The sequence below is a fragment of the Phoenix dactylifera genome, chromosome 16, assembly GCF_051530095.1.
Source record: "Phoenix dactylifera cultivar Ajwa chromosome 16, Ajwa_hap1_PhDact_Kaust_v1.1, whole genome shotgun sequence".
In the NCBI taxonomy this organism is placed as follows: Eukaryota; Viridiplantae; Streptophyta; class Magnoliopsida; order Arecales; family Arecaceae; genus Phoenix; species Phoenix dactylifera.
Genome location: NC_143205.1, coordinates 15,805,695 through 15,824,842, shown reverse-complemented (window position 1 = coordinate 15,824,842; position 19,148 = coordinate 15,805,695). Strand labels below are relative to the sequence as shown.

Sequence of the window (19,148 nt, the reverse complement as noted above, 5' to 3'; positions counted from 1 at the left end):
AAGAAATGATAAAAAGATTAGATTTAACTCTTTTTTGCACAACGGATAGTATGCATCTCGTGAAGACTCAACTAGCGTTAGACATTCTAAAGTTCTTTGACCATCTTTTTGTATTAGCTTCATCCATAGCAACTACTGAAACGACAAATAAGGTGGTAACTCAACTTTTTTGTGTACAACCGTTATGCACTATAAATGTATATTATATGAAGTCTCAACTAGCTGTCATGCATTCTATGCCATATGAAAATACCAATATTAATACGAACAAATTCTCAAACTATCTTTTTGTACTAGCCTCATCTATAGTAACTAACAAAACGACAAATAAGCTAAAACTGAACTCTTTTTATACAACAGTCGTACACTAGCGTTCATCTTATGAAGTCTCAATTGCCTTAACCATATAACAATGCAAATATTAATGCAACCAAGTTCTTTTACCATTTTTTTAACTATTCATTTGTAATAATTAATTAAACGACAAACAAGCTGGCACATCAATTTTTTGCTGCACACGTTATGCATCAATTTGCATCTCGTGAGATCTCAACCACCTGTCAGACATTTTATGTGAGATGGCAAATATGAGCACCAACGTGGCAATGTTTATGGACCATCACCTACTTTTTATACCAGACTCCCCTACCCTAACCCCAACCCCTCTTCCCTAAACCATCTTTCTCCGATGCTCCAACCTTCTCAAGACATCATTCACTCCCACTAGCCCTATTTTCTATCTCCAACTTGCTTCTCCAACTATCTTTCTTCTTTTACCACCTTCACACACTACTACGCCCCCCATCTTCGTTGTTACCATCTGATACTACCATTTCGGCATCAAAAGTCTTCTGCATCCTCAGATCTGCATCATCTTTTTCGGTAAGTCTATTGCTACATAGAAAACTCCTTCCGCCATCTTTTCTACTACCATCTTTTCTACTACCATCTTTCATATATATTACCTTTTTATTTCACCACTGTTTCTCACCATACAACCTTCTATCTTTTTGCCAAACCCCACCAACATTGCGACTACTGCCATCATCATACCCTAACCCCATCCTCTCTTTCTGAAACTATCTTTCTCCCGTGCTCCATCATTCTTTTCAAAACACCACCTCTCCTACCACTCTCTTTTCCTGCCACCAACTTTCATCTCTAGCCATCTTTCTTTTCTCACCTTTTTTAAACACAACTACACTCAAGCCATCTCACCACCACTATCTGACCTCACTATCTGGCATCAAAACTTCGCTGCACCTTAGATCTGCATCGTCTCTTCTGGTAACTATATTATCGTATATATAAAGAAAGAAAAAACTTCTTCTGCCACTTTCTCTACGACACCATTTTTCATATCCATCATCTTTTTATTTCATTCCCATCATTCACCATTACAACCTTCTATTCTGATTGCCATCATCCATCGTTGTTGTCACTCCACCGCCACCACACCTTAGTTGCCATACCCTACTTTCGTTACTCATAAATCAAGTTCATCACCAATTTCCTCCAACAATGAACCAAGCCAATCGAGCCCGACTTCCACCGTTCATCCCAAATCCAGCTAACCCAGACTTCCCCCCTCTGCCAACTCCATCATCCTCCATCTATCCATCTCGCAGCCAAATCGACCCGTTGAACCTGTGGGCCCCGCCCTTCCGGTCCGGGCTCCACTTTCATGTATGGGAGTCTCCACGAGGCCTCCCTCGGCACGCCCTCCGCCTCCTCGTCCCCCACGAGTCGGCCTGCCCGCCCCCTCCCCCTCCTCCTCCTCCCACTCTCCCTTGCCTCTTTACTCTCGCCTCCTCCCCGCCCTCCTTCGATCGCCCCAATTCCATCCCGGCCCCTCCCCCTCCTCCCCCCTTGCCCCCTTCTCCGCCGCCCCCGCCGCCCTCCTCACGCCCGCAGCCGATGGGAGGCAACGCTCGCGATCGATCTGTCCGCAGCGGTCGCAAGGCTCGTCACGCTGCCAAGCACCAGCCTTCCTCCTCCTCCAACCCCCCCGCCGCCGCACCCCCGCCGGCCTCCTCCTCCTCCTGCTTCCCCTACCCCTCCCCCTCCCCCGCCCCCGCTGACGGCGATCCGGCCACCGGCCAGCCCACCCCTAACCCGAACCCTAACCCTAGCGACGCCTACGACGATAACGGATGGGGCTACTGCACCGAGGAGCAGCTCGAGGAGCTCCTCCTCAAAAATCTCGACTTTGTCTACCGGGAGGCGCTCAACAGGCTCGTCACCCTGGGCTACGACGAGGAGACGGCACTCCGGGCGGTGCTTTGCAGCGGCCACTGCTATGGATCCATGGATGCTCTATCCAACATCCTCCAAAATGCCATGGCGCACCTCAGCTCGCCGGCGACGGCCGGGGACTGCGACGCCGGCAGCGGCGTCCCGGCGAGCGGATTCACCGACCTCCGCCACCTCCAGGAGTACTCCCTCGCCGGAATGGTGTGCCTTCTTCAACAAATCCGCCCCCATCTCAGCCGAGGCGACGCCATGTGGTGCCTTCTGATGAGCGACCTCCATGTCGGTCGTGCTAGTACCATCGACATCCCCGCCCTCCCCCCGTCCGCCACCCCCTACCCCGCCCCCACCCTCGCCCCAGCCCCCGACTCCGCCGCCGGATGCGGCGCTGCTGATGGCGCCGACTGTGCTCTGCCGCCGGCCGCCCTCTGCAATTTCCATGCGGCGGCGGGCGGCGGTGGGAGCACTGATCTTCCGCCGGCCATGAGGCGGAATGCCAATGCCTCGGAGTTGCCCCTGGGTGCTGGCTTTCTTCCGTGTCAGAAGCCTCTGCCACGGCCGAGGGCGGAGGTGGGCTTGGGGTCATCGTCCTTGGAGCAACCGCAGGGCGATGCCTCTGCCGCTGTTGTTGGGGCAGGGGATGACGCCCAAGAGGACCTTGTGGACTCTGTGCTGAAGTCATTGGAGGCGATGAACCTCGAGGAGGAAGGGAAGTCGCTGGATGGGGCTGAGGACCACAAAAAAGAGATGATTTTGGACCTTGTTCGCCAGATTAGGGAGCTCGAGGTTCAGGTGAGGGATCGAAGGGACTGGGCTCAGAAGACGGCGCTGCAGGCCGCTCGGAAGCTGAGCAATGACATGATTGAGCTGAGGACACTGAGAATGGAGAGGGAGGAGAACCAGCGCGTGAAGAAGGGGAAGCAGGCGCTGGAGGATGCGACGATGAAGCGGCTGACTGAGATGGAGAATGCGCTGAAGAAGGCGAGTGGACAAGTGGATCGTGCGAATGCTGCTGTCAGGAGGCTGGAGACTGAGAATGCCGAGATACGGGCTGAGATGGAGGCATCAAAGCTGAGTGCATCGGAGTCTGCAAGGACTTGCCTGGAAGTGGCGAGGAGGGAGAAGAAATGCCTGAAGAAGGTGCTGGCATGGGAGAAGCAGAAAGAAAAGATTCAGCAGGAGATTTCCGAGGAGAGGAGGAAGATTGTAGAAACCGAGCAGAAATTGGCTGAAGTCAGGTCAGCATCCAGAGAGACTGAGGTAAGCAAAACTAAAACTCTGGAGGAATCTTTTTCTGTTTCTATATAACTCCAGCTTCTTCCATAGATATACTACGCATTGCATAATGGTGTTAGTGCTCTTGTTTATAATCCATTCTTTTGTTTTCTGCATTGATTAGTGTATCAGTTTATCCTTTTGTTTGTAGTACTTGATAGCTGGCTGAACTCTTATGCAGCCAAGAATTGTAGGACAGATCAAATATGCCCATGAAATAAGGGAAAATACGACAGGCAAAGATCTGTGGGATGTTCTTGGGGCGTTTATTATATTTTATGCAGATCTAATTACATGATTAGGAGGGGGCATAGGTTGAGCTGCACAGATGGACTTCAAGGACGTTAGAAGACTTCAAATTGTACTTTTGTATGTGGGAGGTGATATTAACCAATTCCCTAGTTCATTTCTCTGTTGAAACAAAAGATTGGGAGCATTTTGCGCAACTCAAGTGATAAGTTATCCTCCTTTGTGAGGGTGCATGAATAATGTTTTTTTTTTAATCTGATGAATAATAGATGGCCTAGTATCGGGGCGAACCTGCTTTGTGCAGAATGATAGGTTATGCTTTGTAATGGTAGGAAGCTTATGGCTGTTTGTGATGTCCAGCAGTCTATTTAGACCTCTCTCAGGTCAGTTCTTTTTCAAACTTTTAAGAGTTATTCTTTATTTGGAATTGTGCACAAGTAGATTTACAAAATTGTAGCTCAGGCATGCGGGTCTTAGCATTCTGCATAAGAATGCTTTTCGATATGGTCTCAGATAGAAGTTCAAGGGCAAACTCCAGTAGAGGCATCATTGCAAGGTTTCAAATTGTGATTGTCTGGTAAATCTTGCAATTTGATTTGGCTACGTTATTAATATAAAGGAAGATGGAAGAATGTATTTTGAGATATAGAAAAAGGGACTAGAGTTGAAAAGAAACATTATGTCTCAGGTTTCAAGGTCTTAAGAGCGAGTTGAAGAGTGGAAGAGGAAGGACTTCTCCTTTTAGGTGAAGGTGGAAAGTCCAATGCTTAGTGTATTCTTCTCCATGTTTATCTATTTTCTTCTGTTGACCATTAATACAAACATATTTTAGGTACTTCATTTCTATCCATAGGACCAATCTCTGTGAATGTCTAGAAAAGGATGGGTTTGATACTGCTTGATGCCACTTATAATGTTGCTTTCAATTTTCCCTTTCCCTTTTTTGACTCCCTTTTTTGTTTTTTCGGGGTGGAGGCGTGTGTTTGTGCTTGCGCAGGGTTGCAGGAATTAATTGAACTCGCTATTGTTGATTTTATATAGGAAAAAGGGAATTACTCTTAATTTTTATTGACCTGCTGGTACAAACATGCATGATTTACAAGAAGGTTATATTTTATAGGGTTCTTGCATCATTATAGTGGACCAGACCCATTATGGATTGACTTTGTGCTGTGCTAAATGCTTTCTAATAAATATACCTTTTTATGAAAACAATTGTAGCACTCATTCTAGTTTAAAGTATCATAATTCATAAGGGAATTCTGCTATTACCAAGTCAGAGCATCCATATGAGGCTTATGTTGCAGTAAACTAGTAACTAGCAAACCTTATTCAATCATCTGTTATTTGATATCAGGGATCTAAATTTTGTTATTCCTTCCAATCTTTGGTGATATCTGTCAGAATTGCCTGTTCAATTCTTTCCTCTCGAGTTCTCTGAGGCCTTTTCCCTGTCTCAGAAGAGACCAGCATAAAATTGTTCCTGTTTCTGTCCAGGGCCATCTCTGGCCTGATCCAGAACCTGAACAATTAGTGCATCTTTAGATATGAAGATTAGGCATACGGAATTTTCTTAGGTATGAAGACTAGGTATATGGAATTTGCTCCTTTTCCACAGGGTGATCAGTTATGTTAACTTAAAATGCCAACCTTTTGGGGATGCTGAAATTTCTGCTTGTCAAATTATTTGACTTATAGGCAAAATGGAAACGAGAAATAAAGCTTAGAGAACAAGCCACCGCACAAGCTGACGAGGCACGTAGAGCCAGAGAAGCTGCTGAGATTAATGCCAAGAGAAGACTGGAGGCACTGCGGCAGAAGCTTGATGTAAATTTTCAGCGCCACAGGGATGACATTAAAAGGCTCGAAGAAGAACTTTTCCGTCTCCAAGCAGCTGCAGCATCAACCCAGCTGAACAATCCATCCTTTAATGTTCTGAACCCAGGAGATGCAGATGCAGTGAAGGCACTGAAAGAAGGCAACGAAAAGATGCATACTGGTTTCAATAAACCACAAGAGTCATCTCGAAAGCTGAACCGCAACAGAGTGTGTGTGATCTGCTTGAAGGATGAGGTGTCTGTGCTTTTCCTGCCTTGTGCTCATCAGGTTGTTTGTGTCAACTGCAATGAGGACCATGAGAAGAAGGGTAAAGGGAGCTGCCCATGCTGCAATGTCAAGATTGATGAAAGGATCCGCGTTTATGGTGCAAGCTCTTAGATCAAGTTGGAGCATCGGTTGCTAGGGTGACATGATCCAGCAAGGTGCAAACTGAACTTGTCTCGGCAAGATTTCAGCTGAACTTTGGTGAATAAGTTTTTATTACTAGCGTAAACTTCTGGTTGTGTTCATATCAGCATATGAATAGTCCATAGTTACTTCTGCTTTATGTTATCGTGTCTTTTGCTTTATGTTTTCGCATCTTTACATGTTGAATCAACCTGAGCTTTTGTAAATGAAACTTGAAATAAATCATCATGTGGGACTTTAGTGGTATTCTGTAATATATGTCCTGGTGCTCTTAAATGTCAGTGAGTGGTCTTCGATGTTTTGGCTGCTGTTGATATAGATTTTCAGTATAGAATGTCTGATCATGATGCAAAATTTGCTCAGTATACCTTGCAATATCTTTGCTCTACAATCAGTTATTCTAGCTATGTATGCCTTTCCTGGGTGGCAGCGAGCTCAATTATTTGATACTAAAATTCTCTCCAGCATACACTGATATAGTTCTTTATGTGAATAGTCTCATGATTTCACCGGATTTGTTGAAAATATTCTAGGACATATCTTCTCCAAGTTTGGAGGACTGGAGGCTATGTCACCATTGTAGAAGACATCATCCACTTGTGATGATACTTTGAGGACGTTTACTTTGGAATGATGTGTTTTTTCTTCTTTCATTGACAATCCTACAAGCCTATCTTAGAGATATGCGATGAATCATAAGAAACATTGATGACTTTAAACCCCCATCCAAGATAATATTTAGTTCTTTTTCTGGTTTTCCTTCTCTACTTCTCAGTCGCTAGACTTCTTCTCAAGATTATGGTCTCCGATCTTTTAATTGAGTGTTCTCATTCACAAGCATCCACCTCATTACTTCTGACAACTTATATAAATCATTATCCATATAATGCATGTTATTTGTTTAAGAGAAGAGACCCAACTGATCCCATCAATTGAAATTTTTTTTCTAGGTCATGTGATTTGTTAAAGAGTGGTGAGTCAATCACCACTGATCAAGAAAAAATAAATACTGTTTTTCATGCTTGAGCCATCCAAACGTGAAGTCCTAGATTGAATATGTTCTGAACTCACAAAACATCAATTCCCCACAAAATCTAAGCACGGTGAACTATTTTGTTAAATGCAAATGCTTGTCAAGCATGGAACATAAATACCTACAACCTGGACGCAAGGAGGGAAACTACTGGTTAGGAATTACATCTCCTAACTGTGAATTGTTTCGTTCTGCAACTATTGTGGTAGTCCTCTTTTTTTTCATTTTACTTGATTTTGCAATGGAAAGCCATCCCATCATTTTCTTTTCAAAGAATAAAAAAAGAATCATTTTTCAGCTGGGATAAGTTTTTTTTTTTTTTTTTGGCATGGAAAAAATTGGTAGGTCTTTCTTGATGTTAGGATTTATGAGATTATTATCATGTTGCCTGATAATTGCTTCAAAAGGTCTGGTTGCTGGAAATTGGACCCGGGGGCGACCAGTGGCTGAGAAAGAGGGAGCTCCGGCAAGAGATGGCAGGTGGCGGACCGTCGGCGGGCGGCGTCCTCCGGGGGACCTACAAAAAGCCGGTGGCCGGGGTTTCTGGCGCTGGCCGTCCGATGCTTAAGTCAGAGGGGGCTAATGTGTAAGGGGAGAGAGATTATCCTCTCTCGTTTTGTAGAGTCCAGCCCTTTCTAAGAAGGAGAGGTTTCTCTTTTATAGAAGGGATACAGGGTTACCTGTGATGTGACCGGATGAATTAAATGAGTTACTGTCATGATTGAGTGTGGTTATCTGAATTAATGCGTTGCCATAGAGGACAGGACTGGAGCCAATGAGTTGTTGTGGGTGACCAGACGTAGTTGAGTGAGTTGATGAGTTGCCATGGATGGCCTGAGATTTTGAGTAATCCGGAGATCCGTAAAGACCATGCGTATTAATTGTTGACAATCGTTGCAGGGTATGGTCCCTGGTTGATGTATCGTGGCGTGGCCGGTAAGCAAAGCATGGTACGGTGAGACTGCTGCAGGGCGTGGCCGCAGCATGTGGACGACGAGCTCGGTCTTCTGAGCTCGGCCTGCTTGAGCTCGGCTTTCGGAGCTCGGTCTGCATGAGCTCGGCTCGGCCTGCATGAGCTTGGCCTGCTTGAGCTCGGCTTAGCCTGCATGAGCTCGGCCTGCTTGAGCATGAGGTCAGGCTTGCTGTTGGATTTGGGTGCTTTAATTGTACTTGTGGGGTGGTCCATTTTTTCCCCCCAACAGATCCAACTAAAATTTCTAATGATTCTAGTTTGTTTCCATGCAGTACAACAAAATTATGAACAGGTTTGCAATGTTTCTTATTTTTTCCGATTGGAAACAGGTTTGCAACGTTTCCTTCACTACTGCGAAAAATGCAATTCCTTGCAATTGAATCCAAAATCCAAACCAATCCAGGTCCATGACTTGGACCCGAATCCGACAATACTTATAACTAATTGGTGCAGCATCATCCCGGGTCGGGTCTTTAGTGGATCTGCAAAAATTCGAAACCCGACCCTCAAACAATCCGCTCGGACACCGGCTCTATTGTCCTAAGCGCTTGAAGGCGACGCAGGTTTTTAGTAGGGTTTACGAGCCGCTAAAACGTTCCTTCGCCATTGTACCAAGAACGTTCCTTCGCAAAGAACTTATGAGAGAAATTTTCCTGCCGTCCATCGTTCGCTGGTCCTCCAACTGGACGGCAGATCTAACCTCATCTTCCCCGATCCCTCCCTCAAATTCGCCATAGCTCGTTACTAAGAGAGAGCGAGAGCGAGAACGAGCGAGCAAGAACGCGAGAGAGACGAGGAGGTCGAAGGGATCGCGGAGATGGGAGCCGAAGACGAGTATCCTTCTATTTTCCTTGATTTTTCCTCGAACGAGGAGAGCAATCAGTTCTTCTTTGCCCTCTGTATGTTTGATCTAATGCCTCCTGTTTCTCTTGTGGCAGCCCTTCGGCCAGCCTCAAAACCCTAGCGGCGCCGGTGAAGTCGGCCGTGGACAAGTTCCAGTTGCTCCCCGCCTTCCTAAAGGCGCGGCCCTTCCCCAATTCTCTCCCCATTTTCCCTCCTTTCTTTATCATTTTTGTTGGTGGACTGCGAGGGATTGTTTGATGGGTTCTTGTTTTGGAGTTGGATACAGGTTAGGGGGCTGGTGAAGCAGCACATCGATTCTTTTAATTATTTCATCAATCATGACATCAAAAAGATCATGAAGGCCAATGACCGCCTTGTGTGCCGCTACGACCCCGACCTCTATCTCAGGCAACCCCATTTCGCCCCCTATACGTCTTTTCAGCTCTGTATTTTTCTCCAATGATGGAGAAGTTTAATCTTGCTGTCCTTTTATTTTTGATCTTTTTTGGGTTTGATTGGTTCAGGTACACCAACATATATGTCGAAGAGCCTTCAGTCGATATGGATTTTTCTGTTGAGAAGCTCACGCCTCACCTGTGCCGTCTCTCTGACCGAACGTATGTTGCCTTCCTTTCTTTGCCTTGCAGCTTTGTTCATAATTCTTTGTCGAGTTCCCTAGGATATTATGGATGGTTTGAATTTGATGACACACTCTACTCAAGATTCTTGCTGAGAAACTGTAAAGAGAGTCAGGGCCTCTGTTGGAGAACATACTCCTAGGCATCCACAAACCAAATAATTTTACAGCTTGAGTCATTACAAATGGAAATGATATGAGTTAAATGAACTTATTTCAACACATTATTGACCAGGTAGAAGATTGATTTGAAATAGCTGGCCTGTCTTCAACAAGTCAGCATCAGATGAAAATAACTAAATCTAAATTTAAAATATGGAAAAAGTAGTATGTAATTGGATAAAACAAGTAAAATGGCTGATGCTGGAGGAGGAAAGAGGTACACAGTGGTGCAGAAAATTGGGCAACTGGAATAGATTTGCTGGTAGGATTTAAATGAGCAAAGGTCAAGTAAGGTGGTGCTATTAAGGTGGTCATGAGATATATAATAACATTTCTTGGTGGATGTTGGGAATCGACTCAAGATTGGTAACCTATAAAGCAATTGATTCTCTTAGGTGGATACTAGGGTCCCATCGTGTTTCTACAGGCCCATTGTGTTCCTACATAAGAGGTTGAATAAATTCTGTAAGGTTGGGACATTGCCAAGCACTGGAGACAAAAGATTACTTACTTTTTACCATACAAAATTTTTGGGGTTGCTTGAAGTGAGCAGGGAATATGTTTAGGGTTGGATATAAGGATAAAATATAGGGAGTTTGCAAATGATTTTCTCTCTATCTTCATTACTTTGGTTCCAGTTGATAGGGGTATTGCTAGTCTAGAGCAATTCAAACCATAAAATCTATCAAAATGGCATTTGTAGTTGGCTGACCTCTGAAAGGTGGGATAAACAGGTCAACTTTTGACTTGCTCATGGTTTCATGTTACTCTAAATTCGAGAAATAAAATTGTCTTATGCGGCCTAGAACAAAAAATACGCAATAGGTTTAGTTGGATATGTATATTAATGAGGAGCAAGTGTGGTTCAAGATTCTTCTCTAGTGGCACAGGTGTATCAGCATTTTGTATCATATTAATTAATTATATGTGATAGTGAATGATGGTTTGTTATACTATTTTAAGGTACATAGTTTTAAGACAAGGGAACCTAATATTGTCTTTCTTGTATCATTTTGTTGGAGAAATCCTAAAAATGTTAAAGGGATGAGGATTATAATGGTTGGATACATGCATCTTAAAAACAAAGTGCAAAGAGCAAGGTTGTAAAAATCGATACTGAATCTTGTTGTATTGATGGTATGTATTGGAATTTGCAGCATCAAAAATAATGAAATACATGTACAATTTTGGTATCCCAACACCTACATCGGGGCCAATTTTGTGTCGGGATTAAGGTCCGCTGAACTGGTATCCGGATCCGTATTGGTCGACAACCGGTTTGGTATGATATTGGTACAGACACACGGTACGCAATGGTGTACCGGTTCCAAACCGGCATGCCAATTTGTTTTTTCAATTTTTTAAGTTTGAATTAATGGTAATCATTTTATTTAATTTTTTCAATGATTTTAAGTATGATTTGATTTTTTTTGATGTTCTTTAATGTTTCTATCCTCTTGCTTCCTCTCCTCCTCCTCCTCCTTTTCCTTTTCCTTCTTCTTCTTTTATTGGGACTTGTACCGGTTGGTGGCCAGTTTGGTACTTACTAATTCGGTATCGTACCAACATACGGTACACAATGGCGTGCTGGTTTCGAACTAGCATGCCATTTTTTTTTCAATTTTTAAGGTTTCAATTAATGGTAATTTCTCCTCCTCCCTACTTTTTTTTCTTCTCCTTCTTCCTACTTCTTCCTCTTCTTCTTCTCCTTCTTCCTACTTCTTCTTCTCCTTCTTCCTACTTCTTCTTCTTCTTTCTAGTTCTTCTTCTTCTTCTTCTTCTTCTCCTCCTTTCTACTTCTCCTCCTCCTCCTCCCCCTCCTCCTCCTCCTCCGTCTTTTGCTTCTCCTCCTCCTCCTTCTCCTTCTCCTTCTGCTCTGAACCGGTCTTTCACGGTTGAACTGACCTGGTTCCATGCCGGTTCGGCTCGATATGGCTCGAACTAGGCGGTTCGGGCTGGCTTGACAATCCATGATCGGAATAGTGTAGTATCGAGCGGTTCGGGCTGGTTCGATGAGCCATGATCGGAATAGTGTAGGACCGATGTTATTGTCCCATTTTGGTGATTTTTAAATCCATGGAGAAGAATGTCAAGTGTACACTCATATCAAGATGGAACCTTCATATTTGAACCATTTCTCTTATCTAAAGATGGTTTTATATTGGGGATATTTATTGAACTAAAAATCATTGAGAAAAGCATTCAATCTTGGATGTTTGGATAACTAGTGGACACAAATGTGCTTTAAGCTTGTTTCATTGGGTTGTAAATGCAAAAAGTTATCAATGTGGTACTTTGGAGTACATTTCTTATAGTCAGAATTCAAACAATAACTCAAGTTTGGATCTAGTAATGGTGATATTTGAGAAAAAGTTGGCTTCTTTGGCAAGTGAACAACTATAAAGAGATAGGAGATATTGGTGTGAAAGCTTTTTATCCAAACTTTTTATTTTCTTATCTTGTTTTTGGGGATTTTGGTTGGACATGTCCTAGGTGGTTGATGCAAGGCTTAATAACTCTGGTTAAGTGTCTTTGGCTGAGTTTTCAATTCAATAAAGATTCCTCTCCTTCCCCTCCCCCTTCTTTGCCTCCCTTCTCCTTTTTCATGTAGAGGCTTTTGATGCCAACATATTGCACCTATTTAAATATTTAATTGTGGACAAATTTGCAAGTCAAATCATTTTGGTAGGTCAGGTGAGACGTGAACATTGTGAATTCAACTTTACTTTGTAAATGATGGAATTAGATCGAATATATCATAAGTTGTGGCTTGACATGGTGGGGACTGGGGAGCAATGATTCTAAGTCTAATGCAACTAAGATTTTCTGAATATAGATTGTTGTTATGTTTTTAGTAGTAGAAGGTCATCCAAGATCATCAGTATGCTAGTTTTTGGAATTAAAAGGGTGCACTTATAAATACAAATTTTGACCCATTGAAATTGGGTGTTCTTTGGCAAGGAGAGAGAATTTTGGGGCTCAAGTCACTCCCTTGAGTAGTGGGCTTGGAGTGAGGTATGTGAGGAAGTTTGAAGTCTGAGATAATTGTGTCTTGAGTCTTTCAAGTAAGAATTTTCTTATTTTTGGCGACTTCATTGGAAATTAAGCAATTAATTACTTTTTTATCAATAACATGACGCTTATGTGTGCTATTGATCATGAATATTACTCTTGTTTTGGCCTATATCTGATCATGATTCTTAAGGTAGGGAAATGTATGATAAGACTCGAGATCCATTCCAACCCCTAAGCCTTGGATCAATGGTGATCTACTCTAACCTATGTGACAATCAATTGCTCTCATATTGATTATAACCTTGACTCCTTGAGGAAGTTGGATTTCACAATTTGAACTTTACTATTCCATTGCGACTGCTTCCATCTAGACTTGTTCATGGGTTAGGCAGCCTGCTTGGCCCTCTCAAGCCTGAAGCCTTTTGGGCGGGCTTGGGCCAAAGATTGAGGCTCGACATCTGGGATGGCTTGGAAATAGGCCGTTTAATAAACGAATTGATCTCCAGCTTGGTGATTTAAGCCTAGCTGAGCCCTGCCTGATCCACAATTTTTCTCTTGTGTTGTTTGTTTATGTTTGTGGTTTTTGTAGACTTACAAATGTTGTTGATATGTAAACTTACTGGGATAATAGATATGTTGTAAGTTGTCAACAATATTTAGTTATTCATATTTAGCATTTTAAAAAATTAGAAAAATGGCTAGGAAGCTTGAGGCTCGACTTGAAGCCTGAAGCTCAAGTAAGGACTAGGCTTGGGCCTGGAAGGTAGGTTGGGCCAGGTCGGGCCGGCCGGGCTAGGCCGGGCTTGGGTCTAAGTAAATTGTGTTGACCTTTGGGCCTGGCTTGAGCCCAACCAACTTGGTCTATGAATAGGTCTACTTCCACCCCAAGAAGGGATGTAATTTCTCCAAATACCCATTCGACAACACTTTGTCTTGCTAAAGAATGTTAATCTAAAGGTAATATAAAGATTGTCTTATGTCCATGGCTAAACATTTTTATGGAAACATGCAAATTGCGGCAAGTTTTGTGTAAAGGCCTCAATGACTGTATAGATCTTGATAAAGAATTTCTACATTAGTTATTAGAGTAATGCTCTTTTATGTGATCGTGCTTGGGATGTCTAACCAAAAGCATCTCTTAAATGATATTCTTAAGTTTAGATTTTTTTAGAGGCTATTATAATTTAGCGGACCTTGATTCGTGATGTCATGCTTCATGGAATTGAATTTTTATATCACTATATAAATTTTGTACTTCGGAGAACTATAACATGTTTTTCTTTGATGTTGGCTTGGGGTTATTGTTTACCACATCTTATTGCAACAATTTAGTTGCTATGCTATCTTTTCTGCTAGTGTTTTTTATGCTGTTAATTATGCAATGTTATGTCTTGCAGTTATGCTGCTCCCATAAAGGTTGATATTGAATATACTAAAGGAAATCAAGCAAATAAGAAACCCGAGATCAAGGTATCTCTCCTCCTATAACATTTACTTGCTTTATATACTTTCTCTGGAAACTACTTATATGTTTAATGTTTAGAGAGGTCTTGTAATTGGAAGATTGCCGATTATGCTCCGAAGTTGCCGTTGTGTTCTTAGTGGAAAGGATGAAGCTGAACTTGCAAAGCTTGGTTTGTCACCTAGTGTGGTTTACCACATGTTTTTCTTTATAAATTACCCTTTCCCTGTCTCATGAGGATATACTAATAAAATTGTACTTGATCCTAGGTGAGTGTCCTCTTGATCCTGGCGGTTACTTTATCGTTAAAGGAACTGAGAAGGTATTTGATGGCTTCCATGCTTTTAACTCATTGTACAGTTTGTGCTTTGCTATTTTGTAAACTTTTGTTATTAAGATGCTCTAATGAAATTGCATTCACATGTTCTAAGTGTACCAATTTATCACTATGAACACTTTGTAGCATGCACATCAACTCGTAAGACTTCTGGTTCTCTGCAAATTTTCCTTTTCTTTCTTCTTTATCAAAGCAGGTGTGCACATGCCCTTTACTTGTGTAGGGACCACTTAGATAAAATGTATTGTGCTCATCTCATCACAATTCATTTACAGTTTTACACTAGGTTTGACCAAATGAGGTCATGGCAACCTGACAGCCGAAATAAAAAGAGTACAATAATATGGCCTCCAGCTGAAACCTATCAGTTTTAGCAAATTGATCGGTTTCAGCTGAAACTCAATGCACTGATTTGTCATATAGAAATATTCGTATTCTTTAGTTCTTGCATTTGCCTTAAGCATAGTAAACTTATTATTTTGGTCGTTTGTGAATGCTGATGCTTTGAAATTCATCACATGTTAAAGAAAAAGGATAGCGAATCTTGAGTCATTAATAAACTAGCTTTACCTTTTAGCTTGGAAACTGGAGTAAGTGTTTCTCAATAGCTAGGAAATTTTGGACACACCTAGAAGAATGATGAGTAGATTCAATAAACATGAGAAATTAATTATTTTCTTTCTATTAAAAGGAAAATCCTGTTCTACTTGTTCTGACATGTTAGACCACTGCTGTATAATAGTCATTGCATTACTTATTTTGACATACTGTATCAAGTAATTATGGATTTAATTTGTCCTTTATGATATTTGATGATGAAATTAGCTATCATATTGGTAACTTCCTTATAATGGGCCATTATTTCTTTCATGTGCAATTTCTTCAGGAGCTTCAGAATTTGCAAGTCTGAGATTTTAACATTTGTTTATTTACCCTTTTCTTTTTAAACATTGATATTCTTTTTGTGGGCAGAGGCTCATGCTATTAAGCATTTTTGTCTTGAACATAGGGAAACTCATATGTAATTTAATTCTGCTTCTTACATAAAAGGTAGTATTAATGTTGTTTGCTAGGCTAACCTTGTCTTTTCATACCTTTTGTATTTGAAGGTCTTTTACTTGCAAAATCATGATAATTTGAAGGTCTTTGACCTGCAAACTCATGATAATTTGAATGTTGTTTACTACTTCAGAAGTTCAGATGAATAATTAACTTTTTTAATGATGAAAGAAGAAATTAAGTAGGAAGAATATGAAGATGCAAATGAGGGAAATAAACAAAAACATGGAAAATACTATTGAAAGAAAACAATTACTTTCTACAAAATAATGACATCTAGAAAATATATATTTCTAGAAAATCATAACTTTCATTATACAACTTAGAAAATTACATGATTTAGTTGTAAATCCAAACACATAATTTTTCTATTCTTTTATTTCATTAATGTGCTTGTATTTTCATGATGCATCAATATAAATTTTCATATGTGATATATTCTGATTTTAATTTAAATTTTCGACTTCGTTTATGATTGTTTTCCATGTGAAAGTACTTTCTTATGTGTTATTTTGGGTTGGATCGAGAGGTCTCCACTGTTGTTGATATGTTTGATTTGGCCCTATATTGACTTGCTTAAGTTTTTCTACTCTTCATTGTGATGATTCATTATTGGATGACTAACATGACAACATGGAATTTCAGGTGATTTTGATACAAGAACAACTTTCCAAGAATCGCATAATTATTGATACAGATAGTAAGGGACGGTGCGTGCTTTTTGGTTAAGATATCCTTTTCTACCTTAATAATTTTTTGTGGGCCTTTTTTGTGATAAACAACTAATATAAATAATTTTGAGATAGTCATTCTGCACATTAAATGCATTAAATCTTTGGTAAGAGATTTAATGATTCAAAGTCAATAATGTACGGTTCATCCAAATAGAAGATCCAGACTATTGAATATGATCTACACTATAAAGAATACCTAAAAATAAAAGATCATGTGCCTTAATGGTCTTTGACCCAAGCATCCAAATAGACTATTTTTGTTTATCGGCATAGACTAGATGTTTATCCTGAAGGGGTTAGTGGTTATTCTTTAGATGTTTCTGTTTATTTCTGCAGGGGAGTGCATGTTTATGTTTATCCATGGCCAGTTTGTGTTTACTTTTAGAAATTAATAAAGTGGGTTCCAACAATTAATGAAATGGCTAGTCTGTAGGGAAGAGTGTTTTCTTTTTTTTTTGAGATGATAGTACTGTCCCATTAAGGCTTCCTCCCCCCCCTCTTAATGGCTCTCATTAACCTGTTAGCCAGGGCCCTTGTTACCTTAGGATTGGTGTGGGATCGGATGGCTCCGAAGTTGACCAGATTTGCTTCCGGATCCCTTCGAATGGTGTGTAGTCTATCTTTCTTAGAGTGTGGGATCAATGTTTAAAATCTCAGAAAATGCTTCTATATCATTCATGTATTGGTATAGTATGAGATGCCATAACCCTCCTTAGCTATTCTTGGTTTGCCAAATCAGATGATACCTATATGTTGATACAAGTTGATAATACATAGAGTCATAGACGATATGGTTGCGACCATGGATTTAAAAGTCGCTGGAATGGGATGATACCGTTGGTACATATCGTTTTGACATGAAACTAGGAATGGTACGATTCTTGGGAAGCCAAAACCATTCGTACCTATACATATTGGTGCATACCGATTGCATCGTACCGACCATGCTAGTTGGGATCCATGGTTTTTCATTCATGTTGATGTTGTCAGTTTTGTTAAGAAACATCGGTACCATGACCTTATTGATACCATACTGTTTCGAAAGAAAAGCAATACAAGATTTGGTATGTCACACACACACACACACAAATGGAGGTTATGATTGTGCAGAGCTCTCCATTCGTTGTGTGGATGCCCGGATTAATAACGTTATTAATAGAGCTCTTTGTTTTGGTTAATAAGTAGGGTTCTTGTTTAATATGGTTCATAATAATGTAATATCATTAATAAGAAGCTTATTAGCTTATTAAACTGTATTACATAAAGAACTTTTAATTTGTATTACTAAATTAATACAGAAATTTGTGACGTTATTAATAACCATATTTACTTAATGTTTGATGATATTAATAAAAAATATCTTTAATTAGTATTGCGGATCACTAGATTACACTAATATTTATTAATTTCTATTGTATTCGTATGATCATGATCTTACTTAAAAGTGAAAACACAATTACTAATGACCCTGCTATATTGCATTTAAATATCTCCTATATGCAATACTTTTCTATTTCTTATTATATGTAGGTTGGGTCACAATCTTATTATTTTTATATTATATTATTTTACTATATCGATAGATATACATATAATTAGAATTTTATATAGTGATAGTGTATCATAATATTAATATCAAGATTTTATTTTGGAAAATAATAAGGCTCCTATATTTATTACATTCTCTTCTATCTATTCTATTATATCTATTCTATATTAAATTTCAAGAACAGTCAGAAAAAGAAGAAAAAATTGCATCCTGCGCATCGTATGAGTTACATGCTAGTTGATATTTAAACCTAGGTCGAGATGGTCTGTTATAGGTTGATGTTTCAAACTTTTTTGGGCAATGCACTTGAATATTCTTTCACACCTTTTTTTAAAATGGCAATCAGAAGTTGTTTCAATAGGAACATAGATATATATAGGGAAAAAGAAGCCTTGCAACCAAGGTGGCATATGAGAGAGAAAAAGGTTAGCTGTAGCCATCAACACCTTAATAACCCAAATCACCCATACATACCCGCGATTACTACTCATCACCCTAGGCCTGGCCTTGACCATACATGAGTGCCTTATAAACTAATTACTGACTTTTCCTTTTTAAATACTGACCATCAACTCAGCCTATGCCATCACCTCTTTCTCCTTAATTTACAAGCACCTAATGTTTCAACTTTCAACGTTTTTCTTTAAGTACTTTGTTATCTTGTTTGGCTCAAAAGCAATTTTAGTGTCTAAAAGTACATCGTATAGTCCTATTACTTTGTGAACTTGTGAAGGGTCTTATTTTTTGTATACTACTAATTATTTTATATTTTGTAAAGAATGGTTTTTTTGCTTAGTCTTATTTGATTTCTTTAATCTGGCTTCTTGCATTTGTGTTTCCAAGGTGTAGATGTGTGACAGTTTGTCCCCTTTTTACTTGATTCTAATGGTAATTAAACAAGCCATTGCTTTCCACCCAAACATGTAAGCCAAAATGGTCTTTAGTCCCACCTATGCTTCTTGATCTTAAGAAAAACCATGATTCTTGTCTTAGAAGGTTTGAAAAGGTGAAGAAGTGCTAATACTCCCTATTATGATCATTTCTAGATAACTTTGTAGACTTTCATAGAAGTTAGTTAAAGTGCAGGAGTTACTATGTATTATGTTCTGCAATCCTGAAATATTTAAATTTTATCCATGCCTTTAAGTCGAATCCCTCATTCTATATAGATTGAAAATCAGGTAATGTTTAATATTCATTGAAAATCATATCCTCCGACTTACTTTTTGGACTTGCTTTTTATATTTTAGTGTTACCTGAACATGACAAAAATTGTAATTTTTGCTGTCTCCATGCGGATACGACATGACACGTCTGACATGC

At 40.2% G+C, this 19,148-nt stretch overlaps 2 protein-coding genes across 4 annotated transcripts in view; both read left to right on the top strand.

Moving 5' to 3' along the window:
• Nucleotides 1-1,717: 1,717 nt before the first annotated feature.
• Nucleotides 1,718-6,302, top strand: LOC103706383 (MND1-interacting protein 1-like). The gene is made up of 2 exons (XM_039114897.3): nucleotides 1,718-3,510; nucleotides 5,473-6,302. The coding sequence occupies exons 1-2, from the start codon at nucleotides 1,918-1,920 to the stop codon at nucleotides 5,989-5,991; spliced, it is 2,112 nt and encodes a 703-aa protein (XP_038970825.2). The 5' UTR covers nucleotides 1,718-1,917; the 3' UTR covers nucleotides 5,992-6,302.
• Nucleotides 6,303-8,588: 2,286 nt separating this feature from the next.
• Nucleotides 8,589-19,148, top strand: part of NRPC2 (nuclear RNA polymerase C2) — a 45,877-nt gene continuing 35,317 nt past the window's right edge. For 2 of the 3 annotated variants that reach the window (XR_005506678.3, XM_039114895.3), the window contains exons 1-8: nucleotides 8,589-8,861; nucleotides 8,966-9,047; nucleotides 9,157-9,278; nucleotides 9,395-9,487; nucleotides 14,082-14,154; nucleotides 14,228-14,318; nucleotides 14,416-14,468; nucleotides 16,188-16,252. Coding sequence is in view for 2 of the 3 variants with exons in the window: in XM_039114895.3 (XP_038970823.2) it covers nucleotides 8,845-8,861; nucleotides 8,966-9,047; nucleotides 9,157-9,278; nucleotides 9,395-9,487; nucleotides 14,082-14,154; nucleotides 14,228-14,318; nucleotides 14,416-14,468; nucleotides 16,188-16,252 (596 nt within the window). In the remaining variant the exon portion in view is untranslated. The remainder of the gene's footprint in view (nucleotides 8,862-8,965; nucleotides 9,048-9,156; nucleotides 9,279-9,394; nucleotides 9,488-14,081; nucleotides 14,155-14,227; nucleotides 14,319-14,415; nucleotides 14,469-16,187; nucleotides 16,253-19,148) is intronic. The other variant, XM_088713068.2, reaches the window with a different exon arrangement.